This window comes from Microtus oregoni, unplaced genomic scaffold (assembly GCF_018167655.1).
Source record: "Microtus oregoni isolate MIOR12 unplaced genomic scaffold, Mior012 000019F_ref0000042, whole genome shotgun sequence".
Classification (NCBI taxonomy): Eukaryota; Metazoa; Chordata; class Mammalia; order Rodentia; family Cricetidae; genus Microtus; species Microtus oregoni.
Genome location: NW_024543078.1, coordinates 22,520,563 through 22,540,000, shown reverse-complemented (window position 1 = coordinate 22,540,000; position 19,438 = coordinate 22,520,563). Strand labels below are relative to the sequence as shown.

The window sequence follows — 19,438 nt, the reverse complement described above, 5'->3', positions numbered from 1 at the left end:
TTTTGTTTGAGAAAGGGTTTTGCTGTATAGCTTTGACTGACCTGGAACTTGCTTTGTAGACTAGGCTGGCCTTGAACTCACATAGATTCATCTGTCTTTGCCTTCCTAGTGCTGAGATTGATTAAGGGCACCAGCACACTTGGAAGGTTTATTGATTTTTTTTAACAAATACACAGCCTGGTGGGCAACATTGCTAATAGAAGAACTGCAGAGGGGAGGCAAAAAAATGTATAGGTGCTCTCAGTTCCTTTAGCTCAGTTTTGTTGGTTTGTAAACCTAAAATAAAATAAGGAATGAAGTTGGAAGGAAGGTATTTAAATATAATAAGGCCTCCTCCATAGAGCACTAAAATTCAGACCATTGTCTAATATCTCCTTTATAAATTACCTAGTTGCCCCCAGACTGACTTTTGTAAGTTTTTTTTGTTTTTAATTTCACATTTTAAAATATGGGGAGTAATTGAATAAATTCATATCTCTGCGCTAACAGTTTGTGCAGAGTGTGCAATGTGTGAGCCCAGGCACCAACGATCACAGAACCAATGGCGGAGCTTGCAGAACTGAGTTTGACCCACAGGAAACCTGAGAATGGGCAGAAGGCGGGCAGTGAAAGGTAGTCCTGCCTACACATAAGGCAGGAGGTTATGGGGGAGTTGGGGGCGGTGTCTAAACAGGACTTCACTGACATCTGCACAGGATTTTGGAAAGAGATCTCATCGAGGGAGCTCGGGGACGAAGGCTGGAGGGGGAGTGGGAACTGTGGAGCATCATGGTCCAGATGCCGCAGATACATTGTGTAGTGAGACCGTCAGGAAGTGAGCTCGGTTGTCTTCCCTTGGAGCGGCTGGTGCTGCGGCTGAACAGGCTTCCTCTAGTGCTCCGTGCAGACCCTCTCAGCAGCTGGCATGTGCTTACAGCTGTTCTTTTGTCACGTTTGGGGAGACAGACAACAGCGGGGAGGTTAAAGGTGGCTTCCTGTGATCCAGAGCACAACCGGAATCGGCAGCTGCTTCCCAGCTACCTGCCAGCAAGGATTTATAGACTAAGGCAGGGCGGAAACCCGAATCCTCTAGCTTTCGTCCTTTAAGCCGTGCCCTGGGGAAAGACACTCGTTACAGACTTCATTCCACATAGAGCCGGTGTATAGGGTCACATGCCTGTTTACAAACACAGGCCTATTTATAATGGTACCTCCCTTCCCCAGGAAAGGCCCAGATTTATTTCCAGGCTGTTGGCTGTGGGAAAATGGGCACGTGGTGGGGGGCTGACATGCCAGATTCCTGTTCATTGACCAGCTCTCTGTAATTTAGACATTCTGCCCCAAGACAGTAAAGGAGTGTGAGCCAAGGAAACGAGCCGCTAGGTTACAGCCTGAGCCGGACACTTCCCAAGTGGGTACAGTGTTCTCAAACGTTTTCTGGAAGACAGATGTTTAGAAGTTGGAATTTCTATCAGAAAGGGTTTAAATGCTGCTAGGCGTCCCCTCTTCTGAGTCTTGAGAATTGCCATGGTTTTCAGAGGCAGCCGCTGGCATTTGGAGCCCTCGGCGCTGTAACCTGCGCTGTCAAATGCTTGTTTTCCGTGTCTGCCATTGGGGCCAGAGGTTTCCCTAGTTCTCAGGATTCCTTGGGACTTGAGGGACATAGGATGCTCCAGACACTGTGTGGGTGCTTATGAACACACACATTGCTGAACTTCGCCCTGGGGACACCAGTAGGAGTGTGTCCCCCAAGGGTTCGCGTGTTGCAGCTTCGTCCCCAGTGTGGCAGTGTTGATAGTGCCTCAGAAGAGAGTAATGCTGTTCTTGTAAGACCCTGGCCAGTATTCAGAGTCCTTAGCCTGTCCCCTTCCTAGCCTTTCCCTCTGCCCCTTTGCCCTGTGGCTTCTCACACGTGTTCCCACCATTAGAATCTCCGAAGGTAGGGCCCTCACCAGAGCCTGCCCGGTACCAGCACCATGAAGTCGAACCTCTAGAACTGTGGAGTTAAAGAGGCCTTTCTATTGTAGACAGCCTCTGCTATTGTTTTAGTAATGGAAAGTAGACAAGTTCGAGTACTAAACCTAGACAAAGGGACACCCACCTAGCTGCCCTGTGGAGTCAGCCGTACAGCCTTGTGGGCTCACAAAGCAGTGGCTGTCTCTGCCCCAACACTTTCTCAACTGTCCCAGTGATCTCTCGGAGTCACCTTGTCAGCTAGAAACCAGACGGTCTTCCTGTGGAAAGATACCTGCCAGTGTACATTGTATCATTGGCCAACATTGCCCACCTCTCTCCCTGGCTCCTACTCCTCCTGAGCCTGTCCCCTGTTTCATTACCCAAGGCCGTGCATGTCCATGTCTTTCCTGTCAGAGGCCCCACCAGAAGTTCTTGACTAGCTACCGCTCTGTGTGAGTTTTTGTTGTTTATTCTATTTCTCGTATTGTTTTTTTTTTTTTTACTGTATGCGTGCATGTTGGTGTGTGGTCAGAGACAATTTGTGGAGTCAGTTGTCTCGCATGTGGGTTCCAGGGATCCAGCCGTGGGGCAGCAAGAACCTTCATACGCTGAGGCATGTTAAGAACATACAACAAAGGGGCTGGAGGCATAGCCCGTGAGCAGCATGCTCACCAGCTGTGTGAGGGCCTGGGTTCTATCTGCAGCCATGCCAGACAACAAAGAGGCGAACATTTGGGGATGGGGACTTTCTGGCATTGCTGAAAGTAGACTTCTTTTCTCTTGTCCCTCCAGCGTCTTCTTTCTTGCCCCTTCCGTCTTTCCCTTCAGAGCTGAGACTTGAGTTCGGCTGGCTCTGCCGAAGTCAGTTTTTGTTGCACTGGCTACTGGCCAGTCTTGAGGAATCCTGTGTAAAGCTACTGACACTTTAGCTCCATGGACACGCTTAGCTGGTTTGCTCTCCAGCTGACTTCCTCCTGGACCCCCGCAGCTCGGGGCTCAGAGGAAAAGGGGTTTGGAGCCAGCAAAGAAGAGGTGGGTATTGGTGAGGAGACAGGAGCCCCTCCCGGACATGGGAGCCATCTTAGCAAATCTTTCCAAGCTCTTGTTGGGAAGATTTGGCCTGTTAGAGAAAGGAAGGTGTGAGGGAGCGTGTAGGAGCAGGCCGCTTGTTCGTCCCAGCCACCCAGAACCGAAATAATCACACTGAAACTGTATTATTTAAATCACTGCTTGGCCCATTAGCTCTAGCTTCTTATTGGCTAACTCTTACATATTAATTTAACCCATCTCTATTAATCTGTGCATCACCATGAGGTTGTGGCCTACCAGCAAAGTTTTAGCACATCTGTCTCCAGCAGCTGCTCCACGGCTTCTCTGACTCCGCCCTCTTTCTCCCAGCATACACTCTAGCTTTTCCCACCTAGTTCTGTTCTGCCCTTGCCATAGGCTCAAAGCAGTTCTTTATTCATTAACCAATAAAAGCAACACATAGCAGAACCTCCCACACCAGGAACAGAGATGAGGGAGAGGTGAGGCTAAGAAGAGGGCCCTGCCTTCCAGCCATCAGACAACTCTTCTCCCCATCCTTTCCTGTCTCTGGGTTTAAAGAAATTGGAGTTCGGCTAAGAGTGTGTGCCAAAGCCCTGGGTCTCTGCGACTGTCACTGTAGAGTACTGTCATGTACCCCACCTTGACAACATGGATTAAGAACCATGTACTCATGCCCTTACATGAAACGGCATAGTATTTACTTCCTGTGTGTAACTTGAACAAATCTTTTGAGTATATTTTGTCTTATCTCTAGATTACCTATAATACTTAACACATTGCAAATACTTTATAAGCATTTGTTTAACTATTATTTAGGGAATTGTGGCAAGAAAAGATATCTGTAACTAATCAACAAAGGTATGATTTGTTTTTCTGTTTTTTTATTGTTGGGATGGGGTCTCATTGTGTAGCCCTGACTGGTCTTGATCTGCCTGCCTCTTCATCCCAAGTGCTGGGACTAAGGTCTACATCACCATACCTGGCTGTGTGTGTGTGTGTGTGTGTGTGTGTGTGTGTGTGTGTGTGTGTGTTTTAATGCAGTTGGTTGCATCCGTAACTAAAACAGTGGCCACACAGTGGATCCTCTGAACGCACAGACAGAGAATGGTGAGGTCATCTGCTCTGGCCTCCTTGTTTCTGGGAAATGAAGCAGTTGTGTGTGGTTTTACAGATCGGAGGAGCCAGGGTTCAGATGGGCAGATTACATAAGGTCACAGTGCTGGTTCGTGGTGGGCAAGCAACCAACACTACCTAGGAACCCGTCACTAGTGCTGTTCCTTCCTTGATTGAATCATTAAGTTAATGTTGTTGTTACTGTTTTAGGTAAGGTTTCTCTAGCAGTGCTAGCTGTCCACCCTTACACCCGACTGACCTTGAACTTACAGAGATCCTCCTGCCTCTGTCTCTCTAAGATTAAACATCTAAGCTACCACCAGGCGGTAGTGGCGCACGCCTTTAATCCCAGCACACGAAGGCAGAGGTAGGCGGATCTCTGTGAGTTCAAGGCCAAGCCTGGCTTATAAGAGCTAGTGCCAGGACAGCCAGCCAGGATCTTTAGTCTTAGCTTTCAAGAGGCAGAGGCAGGAGGATCTCTGTCTCGAAAAACCAAAAAAAAAAAACATAAAAACAAAAAAAGCTATGAGCTACTATGCCAGGCCATCGTTTTTTGAGACGTGGTCTCAAAACCTCCGGCTGGGTACCTTGAACTGGCTGTGTAGCTGAGGATAGCCCTGAATTCTCCTGGTCTTCTTGCTCCCACTTGTCAAATGCTGGAATTGCAGGCATGCGCCACCACAATCAGCAGCTCTTCCATCTTAGAAACAATAACCAAATCCACAAGTCATGTTTGAACATTGTCTCGGACTCTAGTTCTTTAGAAGGAGATAAGACAAGCTAAGCATTGGTCAGTGTTCTCCATCGTCTGGTCCTGTGGTGAGCCCAAGACCTGCTGCAGTGAATGTTATACCCTTGAAATCCCATAACAGTTACTGAAGGCTAGACCACAGGAAGGCCTCCCACACTGTTACCCACGGTTCTCTAGAGGAACACGGATGATGGAGTGTCATGAAGGGGATTTATCAGATTGGTTTACACGCTGTGGGATGGGTAGTCCAGCAGTAGGTAGCTGCCATGCAGGGCTGAGAACTTGGTAGTTCCTGTCTGATGCTTGAGGCCTGGAGCATGCCTAGAGGCCTGCTGGTCCTCGGTTTACAGTAGAGGACGAGAAAGTTGGGTTCTGATGCGTGGTAGCAGCTGCAGTGGAATAAATGCCCACGCAAGCCAGAAGCAAAGGCAACAGGCTAAAGTATGATTAATAAAAGCTCAGGGTCAGAAATTGGGGTTCAACCTGAAGACCCAAAAAGCAAAACAGCCAGCCACTGGCTCGACCTCGGACTAAAATGGCAATTCTGCCTCCTGGAATCTTAGAAGGAGGCTGTGCCCGAGAGCTGCCTTGCCCCATTTATAGTCCACTCTAGGGCTGGGATCAAAGGAGTGCACCACCTGGTTTCTATGGCAACTAGGGTGGCTTCTGGGATTAAAGGTCTGGTCTGTAAGACTGACCAGTGGGACTGTTTTACTCTCAGATCTTCAGGCAGTCTGTATTTATTAAAATACATTTGAAATACCACTACAACAGGCAAGCTGAGAGTGAAGGATGCCGGCACAGTGACATCTCTCCCATGTGCCTAGCAGGTCCCCACAGTGAACTACCCCGTCCCTGAACTGAGAAGACTCTCGGCTCATTCTGTGTGAGCATCAGAGACCAGCAGGAAGAACTGTATACGTATGCTTTGGAGTTTCATTATTCCTTATTTTTCTCCCTTCCCACGGGAAATAGGACACCTTTTTAACCCCAGCAGAGTCCGCTTCTGTCCCAGCTGACTCTGCTTCTATCTTATTTTCCCCATGGAAAACTCAGTCCATCCTCAGACCCTGTGCTTGAACCTGTAACACACTGGTTTTTGTAAGCTTGTTATGACCTGCTGGCTGTTCACTACAGCTGCCCCCATGTGACTCTTTGGCCCCTCCTACCACTGCAGCTGCCCCCCAAGACTTCTTGATCCCTCCCACCCACCAGGTTGGGCTTTTGAGTATTTGTAAATTGTGCTTCTTTTTCAGTCTTGATTCAGTAAACTTCTTGAATGCTATGACCACCAGTTTGCAGAATGCAGAGGAGGGTATTTATTTGATATTTTTCTAAGAACTTGCTTTTTGCTGGTTTTTTTCTGTTTTGTTTTTTGAGTTCTAGATTTTGTTTTGGAGGGAGTTTTTTTGTAACTTAATTTTATTCTAAAGTTTTAGTTTTGTTTAGTTTTGGGTTTTTGTTTGTTTGTTTTCGAGTCAGGGTGGCTGTCGAACTCACCCTATAGACCAAACTGACCTCAAACTCAGAGATCCATCTGCCTCTGTCTCCCAAGTGCTAGGATTAAAGGCGTGTGCCACCACCGCCCGGCCTAATGTTTTATTTTTATATTGTGACCTTAAAAAGTTATTTGAAATATTAGTAAAACACACATAATAAAGGACAATAGACTGTCCAGGCACGTGTGTGGAGGGGAACAAACTGTAGCTCGTGCGTGTGAGCTGAAGGACTGTGTCGTCATAGCAGCAAATCCAGAGAAGTCAGCCGTGACACCCAGTGTCTTCCAGTGGAAGATCTAGAAGTCTGTTATGGAAGGAAACTTGTAGATGCTTTTTTAAAGTTACCTTGGTCGTGGTGTTTCATCCCAGCAGCAGGGGCATAACTAATACAGAAGTTGGGAGATGTGTCTCACCATGCCATTTTGGAGGAACAAGGAAGCCTTTGGGACTTTGCGTGCTATAATATAAGCAAATTGCAATGGGCTGTCGCAGCAGAGACGCGGAAGACAGCAGTGCTCGGAGCTGAGGACTGAGGAGGCCCAGCTCCAGAGTTTCAGAGGGAGAAATAGGAGCTACCGGGCTGTTATGGTTTAAGTAGGAATGGCCCTCTAGACGCATGTGCTTGAACGCTTGACCCATAGGCAGTGACATTATTAGGAGGTGTGGCCTTTATAGAGGAAGTGTGTTACTGTGGAGCGGGCTTTCAGGTCTCATACTTAAGCTAGGCCTAGTGTGGCTGTCTCCTGCTGCCTGCGGATCAAGATATAGGGCCCCCAACTCCTTCTCCCTCTGGTGTGTTTCCCACCATGATGATAATGAACTAAACTTCTAACCTGTAAGCCAGCCCCAATTAAATGTTTTCTTTTCTAAGAGTTGCCATGGCCATGGTGTCTCTTCACAGCAATAGAAAACCAAGTTAAGGGAACTGGAGATGACCTGGGATATTTTGGCAAAGAATGCAGCTGCTTCTTGCTACAGTCTGAAGAACTTGCCTGGGGCTAAAGTTAAAAGTAATGGACTAATTTCTTTGGCAAAAGAGATTGCGAAACAGCCTAATACTGACTCCGTCGCTTGGTCACTCATAATCACTCTTTGGCAGGTGTACAATTAAAAATGATCAAATGGGCAGAATGAAATGCAAAAATATACATGGGGAAAAGAGGAAGGCACATACTGGAAGAAACGAGACACACAGAGGCCTGGTCTGCAGCGCGGCAAAGGGCAGGTGCACACAGGGACCTGATCTGCAGTGGGGCAAAGGGCAGGTGCACACAGAGGCCTGATCTGCAGCAGGGCAAAGGGCAGGTGCACAAAGAGCCCTGATCTGCAGCAGGGCAAAGGGCAGGTGCACACAGAACCCTGGTCTACAGCAGGGCAAAGGGCAGGTGCACACAGAGTCCTGATCTGCAGCGGGGCAAAGGGCAGGTGCACACAGATCCCTGGTCTGCAGCAGGGCAGAGGGCAGGTGCACACAGAGCCCTGATCTGCAGCGGGGCATAGGGCAGGTGCACACAGAGCCCTGGTCTGCAGCGGGGCAAAGGGCAGGTGCACACAGCCCTGATCTGCAGCGGGGCAAAGGGCAGGTGCACACAGAACCCTGATCTGCAGCGGGGCAAAGGACAGGTGCACACAGAGCCCTGGTCTGCAGCGGGGCAAAGGGCAGGTGCACACAGAGCCCTGGTCTGCAGCGGGGCAAAGGGCAGGTGCACACAGAGCCCTGGTCTGCAGCGGGGCATAGGGCAGGTGCACACAGGGACCTGATCTGCAGCGGGGCAAAGGGCAGGTGCACACAGAACCCTGGTCTACAGCAGGGCAAAGGGCAGGTGCACACAGAGCCCTGGTCTGCAGCGGGGCAAAGGGAAGGTGCTTCTAATTTGTGAAAGGAAAAAGCCAAGGAACTTCGGTTTCTAAAAGACAACAAATGGGGTCTGGAGAGATGGCTCAGGCTTTAAGAGCTTTGCCTGATCTTCCAGAAGTCCTGAGTTCAAGTCCCAGCAACAACATAGTGGCTCAAAACTACTGATTATGGGGTCTGATGCCCTCTTCTGTTTGATGCCCACTTCTATCAGGAAGTCATACATGCAAATAAAGTTCTCATATACATACATACATACATACATACATACATACATACATACGTTAATCTTTTTTTTAAAAAAGGCAACAAAGGAACACCACTGCAGATGTCAACCCAGGGGTCCAGGCTCTGTCCCAGGCAGGCAGCTGCACGTGACCGTGTCGTTCACACGCTTCTGGCCTAAGAGTCCTGCAAGGGTGTACTGGAGTAAGGGGTTTGTGGAATCTTCCTCTGTGGTCAAGGAGAGCCATTCAGGCCAGGCAAGTGCATGGCAGGGCAGTCCCTGCACGAAGGCCCTTAGAGGGCAAGAGACCCTAAGAGGCCATTGTGTAAAGCTCTAAAAACAAAACCTGAATCATATCAGAGAACCCAAAATGTTTGCCTTGCCAGGGCCATGGGGGAGCTGCACGCAGAGGGTAGAACCTCCTCGAGAGATAAGTGTGTTGGAGCCTGCAGAGCTGGAAAACAGCCATGTAAGGCCTGACGCCGAACATAAAGCTACGAGAGTTTGTATTGCTGAATTTGTATCTGGGTTTGGTCCGGTCCTCCCTCACCATGCCCTAACCCTTCCCTTTTGAAAGAGTGCTGTAGCCGGGCGGTGGTGGCGCATGCCTTTAATCCCAGCACTCGGGAGGCAGAGGCAGGCGGATCTCTGAGAGTTCGAGGCCAGCCTGGTCTACAGAGCTAGTTCCAGGACAGGCTCCAAAGCCACAGAGAAACCCTGTCTCGAAAAAAAAAAAAAAAAAAAAGAGTGACGTATGTTCTGTGCCGTTGTATGTCAGAAGTGTGTAATTTGCTTTTGATTTTTCAGTGAATAACAACAGTTAAGAGTTTGCCTTGAACTTTGAACTTTTGTTGTTTTGTTTTGAAATAGTGTCTCTCTGCATAGCCCTGAACTGTCCTGGAACTCACTCTGTAGACCAGGCTGGCCTCAAACTCACAGAGATCTGCCTGTCTCTGCCTCCCAAAGGATGTGACACCACCACTCAACTTAAAATTCAGACTTTCAAACAGCTTTAAGACCAAAACACTGGGGAGTTTTGAAGGTGGACTGTATGCATTTTTGCATTATGATATGTCCGTGAGTCAATGGGGGGTAGAAAGTGGTTCAAATAAGAAATCTCCTATAATTGTCAGGCTTTCGAATACTTGGTCCCCAGTTGGTGGGAAGTTTGTGACGTCGTCGGAGGTGTGGCTCTGCTAAGGAAGTGTGTCACTGGGACAGGCTTTTGGGTCTCAAGAGGCACTCGGTCTTTCTGTCCTGATGTCAGTTTGAGATGTGAGCTCTAGGCTCTTCTTGTTTTTTTATAAGTTGCCTTGGTCCCCATGTTGATCACAGCAGTAGAAAAGTAACTAATACTGACATCATGAGCCTTGTTCCATTTCTTTAAATAACCTTGAAGAGTTTAGCTACATTTTACAATTTTAAAAACTGGAGTTTATTGGGAGGCAGAGGCAGGCGGATCTCTGTGAGTTCGAGACCAGCCTGGTCTACAGAGCTAGTTCCAGGACAGGCTCCAAAGCCACAGAGAAACCCTGTCTCGAAAAATCAAAAAATAAATAAATAAATAAATAAATAAAAATAAAAACTGGAGTTTAGAGGTCAGCTTCTGCCGGGCAGTGGTGGCGCATACCTTTAATCCCAGCACTCGGGAGGCAGAGGCAGGTGGATCTCTGTGAGTTCGAGGCCAGCCTGGTCTACAAGAGCTAGTTCCAGGATGGGCTCTAAAACTACAGAGAAACCCTGTCTTGAAAAAGCCAAAAAAAAAAAAAAAAAAAAAAAAAGGTCAGCTTCTACCTACTAATTGTAATTAACAGAGTCACTCAAATCCAGCCGGGGAGGGGGATCCTACTCCTGTTAGCCTACTATCCTACTGCGGTTCCCTCTGCGGTGGTGCCTCTGTAGGCTGTGTGTACCTTCACCGAACATCCTTTCACTAAATGGGTTTTGACAAAGTAACACATGCAGGTGACTGGGGCTGTGCTTCCTGCACTGAGGAGGCTCCTCTACCCAGTGGCAGCTTCCCTGGATCCAGCCGGAGGCATGAAGGAAGTGGCTTTGACCCTGCTGCCCCTGCTTACTGGGAAGCCTGTTTCCAAAGCCGCCTCTCCTAAGTGTTCGGGCCCCAGGCCCAGAGGAATTAGAGAGCTCCCAATGTTAGTTCAGCGAACCTCCCCAAGAGCAAGGCAGATTAGAAAGAGCCTTGATGGTCGGGTTTTGGAGTTGACGTTGACACAAACCAGTGGGATACTTAAGGGTCTTTCCTACTCATGCATGTGTGCCTGCTTTGTGTGACACTATCCTTTGCTTGGGCACCCACAGGATAATAAGTGAACCTGTTCCGAGGCACATATCTCCGTCGTATCAGCACCTGGCAAGATTTATCTGATAGCACAGACCTGGAATAAATTTTGACCTTCCTCATCTCTCTCGCGTTTCCTCTGTTCTAGTTCCCTTCCACGGCTGTGATAAATGCCGTGAATGTGGGCAGTTTAGACGGTAGAGAGGTTTATTTGGCTCTCACTTCCTGATCACAGCACTCACTGGGGGAAATCTGGGAGTATAGAAGCAGAATTTAAAGGAGTAACCACAAAAGGAGTACTGTCTACTGACTTCCTCACAGGCTCACCTGCCCCAAGAACAGTGTCGCCCACAGTAGGCTGAGCCCCCCTCTTCAGTTAACAGGTCCCCCACATTCATGGTCACAGCCAGTCCTATGTGGACAGTCCCTCAAATGTGACTGGCCTGTAAAGTTGACAGTTAACAGACAGCTGACTAGGACACCCCACCCTTGTCAGCCCCACGCAGAAACACGTCCCTTTAAAACATAACCTTGTCTCAAGTTCTTAGTATCACAGTACAAAACACACTATAGCTATAAAAAGCCAAAGCCTCTTAACTCGGGGATCCTGTAAAACTAAGAAGTTTCCTACTTATTCCAAAAAGGAAGAACCAGGCCATAAAAATGATTAGATCAAAACAAAAACAAAGCCCAGCAGTGTAAGTCAGAAATCGTGTAGCTCACTCTCTGACAACTGGAACTCACACATTGTGTAGTCTTCCAGCTCTAACAGGCTTGGGCAGTCCCACTTCTCCAGCTCCGCCGTCAGCAGCAAGCACAGCTCGTAGGTTTGAGCTGGCTCCTCTCATACCAACTGCTTTCCTGGCATCGTCTCTGATATCCAGGGGTCTCCACTGCACCTGAGGCTGCACTTTCACCAGTGGCCTCTGATGCTTGCCTGGCATACCAGACTTCAGCTACCCTCCATGACGGCCTCACGCCTTCAAAACCAGTTCCACCCGAACAACACTTAACATACTGTTTGCCAAGTTCTACTGCAAATGCAAAATACAGCCTGCCTCCCATGGACCAGCTCTTCGCTCTCACTGTGAAGAAATAGTTCTCTGTTGTCTCCAAGACGTTCAGAAGACCTTACTTCAATGGTGCTGATCTTTCATTGGTCACAGTGGGGTTTCTGGCCCCAGCCCACCCAGCATCCCAACATTAACCTGTCAGTACTATTGATCTTGTTAGTCACTGTTGATTCTTCAACACCAGATCATCAGTGTGCACACATTTTTTTAATCAAAGTATCACGCTTACACCCCCTACCATCACACCTCAATATTGCCTTTGCTATTCTCTGAAGCCCCACAGGACAGGCCTCCATTGTCCCGTGTTTCTCTAAGCATTCTTAGCTTCCAAGATCCCACAAAGGGTGACCCATTAAGTTTGTAAGTACTCACCAGGAGGAGGCAGGCCAGTCTCATGAGTTCAAGGACAGCCAGGGCTACTTAGACAAACCCTGTTTCCAAAGGGGCGGGTGAGGGAAACTTCCATATAACGTATATCTCCTCTTCTTATCATGGAGCCTGGCCACCCAGGTCACAGCAACCCTGCTCAGTCACCTGAGGGGATGGTGGAAACCATCTATAGCCCTTTTGCCATGAGCCAGTACTGTTTTTGCGCTTAGAAAACCAACTTGTCTTTCCCAGGCCTTGCTGCTGGGCCTCTCTGCCCATTGAGCTAACTACATGTTGAGACAGATGGTCCTTGGCATGTCTAAGATGAACTCACTGTAATGATAACAATAAAACAGCGCAGTTCCCTGAGTGGCGGCAGCGGGGCAGCCAGTCCCATGAGGAGCCATGGCAGGTGAGAGGCAGAGATGGATAGGAATGTCCTGCAGAGAAAGTGGGTGTTTATTTAGTGGGTTATGGAGGGGAAAGGGGAGAAGGGGGAAGAACAGAGAGAAGGAGAAACAGAGGGTACAGGGAGAAGAGAAGAGAAGCTACCTCTTCAAGAGAGAGCTGGAAAAGAAGGAGCTTGGGCTGGAAGGGAAGAAGAAAGGAAGATCTGCTTGCCTTGGTGGGAGGGGGGAGTGGGTGGGGCTTGTCTCTTAAAGAGACAGGACAGACCATTATACTCATTACTGGAAAACCATGAGTGTTGGTCCATACCTCTGATCCCAGCCCTTGGGAGGTTATAGTTCAAGACTTTTCTTTGGCCACCAGCTCACAAATAAAGACAAGGAGAGTAATTATTAATTATGGAAGGAAGCTTGGCCGATAGCTTAGGCTTATTCCTAAATAGCTCTTATACTTACATTAGCCCATTTATATTAGTCTGTGTTCCATTACTTGGTGTTACCTCTCTTCCATCTTTCACCTCCTGTTTCCTCTCCTTGTCTCCTGGCCACCCCCAAGTGCCTTGATTATCTCTTCCTACTTACTCTCTCACCTTGAAGTCCTGCTTATACCTCCTGCCTAGCTATTGGCCAGTTCAACTCTTTATTAAACCAATCACAGCAGTATATCTTGACATAGTGTACAGATACTCCACAAGAGGTCATCAGAAGGTCAAGCCACCGTGGGTGGCTAGTCAGTCCGCTAGTCAGTCCGCTGGGGCTAGAGAGATGGCTAAAAGGTTAAGACTATCCACTGCTGCTCCTAGCACCCAGCTCAGGTGCCTCACAAGATCCAAGGAATCCAGTGCCCTCTTCTGGCCTCCATGGGCACCTGCACTCACACACATATTAGAAATGAAATAAGTGAGGTGTGGTGACACATACCTTTTTTTTTTCTTTTTAAGTGCATGTATGTGTATTTTGTGTGTATGTACATGTGCCTTGTTTGCATGTGTGCCACATGCATGCACGTGTCCGTGGGGGCCAGAAGAGGGCATCATATCCCTGGAATTGGAGTTACAGGCAGTGGAGCTGTCGGATATGGACGCTAAGAGTCCAACCTGGGTCTTCTGCAAAAACTGCAAGTGTCAAGCCTGGCAGTGGTGGTCCACGCATTTAATCCCCACACTCAGGAGGCAGAGACAGGTGGATATCTGTGAGTTCAAGGCCAGCCTGGTCTGCAAGAGCTAGTTCCAGGACAGGCTCCAAAGTTACAGAGAAACCCTGTCTCCAAAAAACAAAACAAAACAAAAACCCTACAAGTGTGCTTCACCACTGGGCCATTTCTCCAGCCCCCAACATACACCTTTAATCCAGCATGGGGGAGGTAAAGGCAAACCTGAGTTCCAGGCCAGCCAGGGCTCCATAACCAGACCCTATCCCAGATAAATGAATAAAGGAATGAATCCTTAAAGAGGGATTGGAAGGTCCAGGAAGATGCCCCAGCCAGGCAACAGATGGTGTTTGGATAGTGTGTTTTGTCCTTGTTTACTTACTTGTGTGTGTGAGCATGAGAGTGTGCATGCTTGTTCGTATGTACTTGTGTGTGCCATGGCAAGTGCGGAAGTCAGAGGACATCCTTGCAAGTCTCTTCTCTCCCCTGTAGGTCCCAGGTGGTCAAGGCTTGCGCACTTAGCACTTCCACCTGCCGAATCACCTGGCAGGCCCTGCTGGGTTTTTGTTTCGTTTTAATGAAATCTTCATTGCTTCTCTCCAAACAGACAGCCACAGACAGTTCTTCTAATTCCTCACAGAAGAGGGAGCAGCATACAAGAACAGTCTCCTCCCCCACGTCCTGTGAGCACCGGAGGATTTATACCCTTGACCCATACCCTGTGGACCATTACCACCCCGACCAGGTGAGCAGAGGACAGCTCCGCACTGGCCTTCTCCCTCCTTCTCCCCCGCATGACCCACGGCCATGGTGGAAGTCCAGGTGGTAGCCCCTTGCCTCACTCCCCCTGTGTGTACAGCTCTGTCTGCTTCTATCCAGATCTCCCCATGAGGCGGGGCATCAGCATCTCTGGTTTAGAGCTGTGGGGTGCCTAGGAGAAGGAGGTCCAGGCCCACGGAGTACTTGGACAGGGTGTGGGACTCCCTCTGTTCCTCCATCCAAAGGACCTTGCTGTGAAAACACAGGGTCCAGTCAAGGAACACTGCAGACTTGGTCCGCACCCCCGGCATGCGGGCTGCAGGCCCAGTCTTGCTCAGGGAGATGTAACTGCAGTCTGAATTCAATAATTCAACACATATGTACTGAGTGGCTCTTTTCTAAAACAGGTTCTCAAATCATGGGAAATAGACAGGTGCCCCTGTGGGTTATGTGGCCTCTGGGCTTGTAGTAGGAGGCCGCTTGTTTGTTCCCAGCTTCTCAGCCCCGAAACAACCACACAGAAACCATATTATTTGCAATACTGTTTGGCCAGTAGCTTAAGCGTTTTTCTGGCTAACTCATATCTTTTAACCCATATCCATTAATCTGTGTATCGCCACGAGGCTGTGGCTTACCAGCTAAAGTCCCTGGTCTGTCTCTGGCAGGACTACATGGTGTCTCCTGACTCCGCCTTCTTTCTCCCAGCATTCAGCCTAGCTTTCCCTGCCTAGTTCTGTTCTGCCCTGCCATAGGCTCAAAGCAGTTCTTTATTAATCAGTGGTATTCACAGCGTACAGAGGGGAATCCCATATCATTGGCTGACTTGAAATGAAAAGAAGCAAGCACTGGGCAGCGAGATTTTGCTTCATTTTTGTTGCTGTTTTAAGATGGTTTTACTATGCTATGTGCTTCTTAATATTTTGATATCAAAGTGTGTTTTGGTTGTCTTGTTTTTTTAAACTGGACATGGTGGCATAAACCTGTAGTACTGAATTTGGGAGGCTGAGGTAGGCCAGCCTGGGCTACGTGGTGAGTCCCAGACCGAAAATGAGATTCCCATCTTAACAAATGAAAAAAACTCAACAACAGAATATTCCATTTTAAACTAGGACTGCAATCCCAGCACTTGGGAGGTGGTTGTTGTGTGATCCAAATACATTGAGGGGGAGGGGGCAGTGGGATGGGAGGGTCTGCCTAAGAGTGGTAGATAGTGGTCAAGGTGGATAGTCAGGACAGCAGGAGCCTGAAGCACCTGGCCACAGTGTATCAGCAGCCAGGAGAATGCCTGCACCTGGCTGACCTTTGCCTTTATATACAGTCCAGGATTCCAGCCCTGCAGTAGATAAGGCTCCTCAATTAGCTTTATCAAGGTATTCCCCTGAAGGCTGTCTCCCTAGTGACTCAGCAGGTTGATCATTGAGATTAACCCTCAAGGGTGCTTGTAGGATTCCAATCTGGAATCTTCTTATCTTTCTCACTTTTGCGCACCTGTGATTTCAATCAGATAACACTTATGACACAGGCTAGTGGACTTTGTACTTTCTTTTTTCCTCCCTACCCCCACCTTAGGGAGTGATGGCTCAAACCTTAATCCCAGGCAGAAGTACACAGATCTCTGTGAGCTCAAGGTTAGCCTGGTAGAAGAGCTCACCTCTAAATAAATAAGCATCTGGCACACTGTATAAAAATGTACAGAACTGCTGTACTCTGTTCAAGGTCCACTCAGCACAGGGCACCCTGAGCGCAGCTGACCTGAGTGAGGGATAGGAGGTGAGATTTGTAAGGCAGGGCCTCTTTTTCCTCTACATGGGAATGCTGAACTCACCCGACTGTACTCCTTTACGAGCCAGACTCCATAGCCCAAGCTAGCAGAGAACTCACTGTGTTGCAGAGAAAGTCCTTGAATACACTGATCTCCTGCCTCCGCCTCCCAACTGCCGGGGTTAAAGGGGTGGTCTCGGCACCTGGTCTATGGGATGTTGAGAACTGCTTAACTTCAGGGCTTTCTACTTGCTTGGCAAGAATTCAACAGCTGAGCTCAAACTGCTCTTAGGGTGGGCAAACCTTCCAACGAAAACCGTAGAATTTCGGGGCTCTGCTCATAATTGAGGCTCATCTGGGAGTGAGTGACAAGCTGTCCGTAAAAGGTTGTCAGCTTTCTCCGAATCCTTGAAGGAAGGAAGGGCCGGTAGATCTTTCTCTGATGGCTGACTGTGGAGCCTCCGACTGTAACAGTCTCTGGTTTTTCCCTGGACAGCGGCTGCCGAGGTCCTACCCCCAGGTCACCTTCCCGGAGGACGATGAGGAGATTGTGCGCATCAATCCTAGAGAGAGGATCTGGATGACCAGCGGCTATGAGGATTACCGGCATGCGCCTGTGCGCAACAAATTCCTGGATACCGCGGAGGACGCGGACTCCTATGTGCGCTTTGCCAAGGGCGAGGTGTCCAAACACGACTACAATTACCCCTATGTGGACTCCACAGACTTTGGCTTCGGCGAGGATCCTAAAGGCCGTGGTAGCAGCGTTATCAAGACGCAGCCAGCCAGGGGCAAGTCCCGGCGGCGCAAGGAGGATGGCGAGCGCTCCCGCTGTGTGTATTGCAGGGACATGTTCAACCACGAGGAGAACCGGAGGGGCCACTGCCAGGATGCCCCCGATGCCGTGAGAACTTGTATCCGCCGCGTGAGCTGTATGTGGTGCGCAGACAGCATGCTCTACCACTGTATGTCGGACCCCGAGGGAGACTACACGGACCCTTGCTCGTGCGACACTAGCGACGAGAACTTTTGCCTCCGGTGGTTGGCATTAATCGCCTTGTCCTTCCTGGCCCCCTGTATGTGCTGTTACCTTCCCCTTCGGGCCTGTTATCACTGTGGAGTGATGTGCAGGTGCTGCGGCGGGAAGCACAAAGCCGCTGTGTGACTCGGTTTCCTGCTCTCCCCGTCTCACGGCCACAGCCACAGGGAACTTGTCTCTTGCATACCCCACCCCACATCTTCTCCCCAGGCTTTCCTGGTCTCTAACAACATCATTCCAAACCTGGGGAATCTACCACTCCTGTGTCAGCCACATAACCCATTCGTTCGCTCGCAATGTTCTGAGAAGGGGAGCCTTCTCATAGACTTGTGTTATGTTATCAGCCTGTGATCGCGCCGTCTTATCCACGTGTTGATTTCCTGTCCTGCCTCCCCACCTCTTCCAGTTCTAAGGAACGTTCAGTAGAAACGTAGATTCGGAGGGGTTTAGAGTTGATTTTTCCTCTGTGATCCGGTTTGCCTGTCGCTAACAAGCACAGGTTCGTCGGAGATGTGACCGAATGGTGAGACCCTACCGTAAGTGTTGTAACCTGCAGTGTGTTGTAACTTCGGGAGGTGAGCAGAAAAACTAAACAATAATAGGGCTTTAACTCCGAAAGCCAAATGCCCGCAGCTACTGCGGTTTCTGTCTTTTCAACCATCAGTTTCTGTCTTTCGACCATCGTCATCTTCTGCCCCTCCCCCACCTGTTGAATTCATTCACTCATGCAAAGCAGTTACCTTTAAAATGACTTGAGAATTGAGCCTTAACTTCAGATTAACTTGTGAGAATCAGGAAAAAATTCCTCAAATTGCATTGCATCCTCTTAGACCAGGGTTAGAAAGGGGATTTTGGGTTTTTATGAGCCTGCCCAGTTTACCCCTAAAATAGAACTTTTTTTTAAAATTATATTACCACTTCTAAAAACCTTAGCAATATTAGAATAACACATCAATGAAATAAATTTTCCTCATTGTTTCGCAAACCAAATACATTTATTCAAACACAAACCAGTGTTCTGTGATCAAGTTCCAGTTGAAAAACACTAGAAGTTGTGGTAGATAAAATTATAGCCACTCCCCGCCCTCTGCAACTGTTTTCTATTATTCAGGGGGAACTTTAAGTACCATAAAATTTGTGGTGCCTTGCGTTTTGTTTTAGGCTTAACGTTTTGGTTTTAATTTGGGGCTCGATTCATTTATACTTAGGAAAAAACAAGGCCATATGTAAAAACCCTTCCGATGCCTAAGTGTCTTCTTTTCTCCTACAGCTCCTCACCCACACTTGCCGCTTGGGGTGCACAGATAAGGGTAGATCACCAACCGATTCTACCTATCGCTGAGCCACATAAGAGGCTTCTAATTTGCTAGAGGAAGAAAAGGAACAACATATATATATATATATATATATGTATATATATATATACATATATATATATATAATGTTGTAAGGAATAGCCAAATCTTGAAGAAAAAGGAAACGTGAAAGTGGTTACCTATACCTAGCATAGTACAATCAGAACTTTGTGGGGACCATAAGGGACATGCTCATTGCCGCTGACTGTTCTTCCCGCCAAGATCTTTCCGTGGTAATCACCAGCGGAAGGCAGGCCCAGTCCCTTCTACTTCTTCCTTCTCCCTTTATTGCACACAGGATATCAGTCTTCAAGGAAAAGGACTTTTTTCCAGTGTGTTGGTCATACTGGGAAAACGCTAGCCACTCTTACCGTTGCGGCAGTGTGTTCTTCCGCTGGCCTTGACAGCCTGTCTTGTTTCTGTAGACGGATTGTCAGTTAGCTCTTTGGCGTGCTTCTGAGTTAGTTGGTAGATGTTTTCCTTTGCTGGGATGACTGGTTGGGACTATCTGTTGTACAGAAGGTGCAGAGAACTACCATCATTGTCGATGGAGGGGTCTCCAGGCCAGGAGACCTAGACTGCCTCCAACCAGCCTCCAGTGCTGTGGAGAAACTGCCTGTCCTCGGCCTTTTCTCCAAGGCACCTATCTGCAAAGCACAACACTAATCTCTTCCTCAGACCTCAGTTCAAGTGCCCCTATTTATTTCACTAAGAACCCAGATCCCAGTTGCTTCACGTTGGTTGCCTTTGGCATTCTTCCTTCTTTCTCTCCCCCACCCCCTTGCTCATTTCCTCCC

At 48.5% G+C, this 19,438-nt stretch overlaps 1 protein-coding gene across 2 annotated transcripts in view; it reads left to right on the top strand.

Moving 5' to 3' along the window:
* Spred2 (sprouty related EVH1 domain containing 2) overlaps positions 1-18,524 on the top strand; it is a 109,090-nt gene extending 90,566 nt beyond the window's left edge. For both annotated transcript variants that reach the window (XM_041669138.1, XM_041669139.1), the window contains exons 5-6: positions 14,335-14,472; positions 16,744-18,524. In XM_041669138.1, coding sequence (XP_041525072.1) covers positions 14,335-14,472; positions 16,744-17,412 — 807 coding nt within the window. In that variant the 3' untranslated portion in view covers positions 17,413-18,524. The remainder of the gene's footprint in view (positions 1-14,334; positions 14,473-16,743) is intronic.
* Positions 18,525-19,438: the final 914 nt, after the last annotated feature.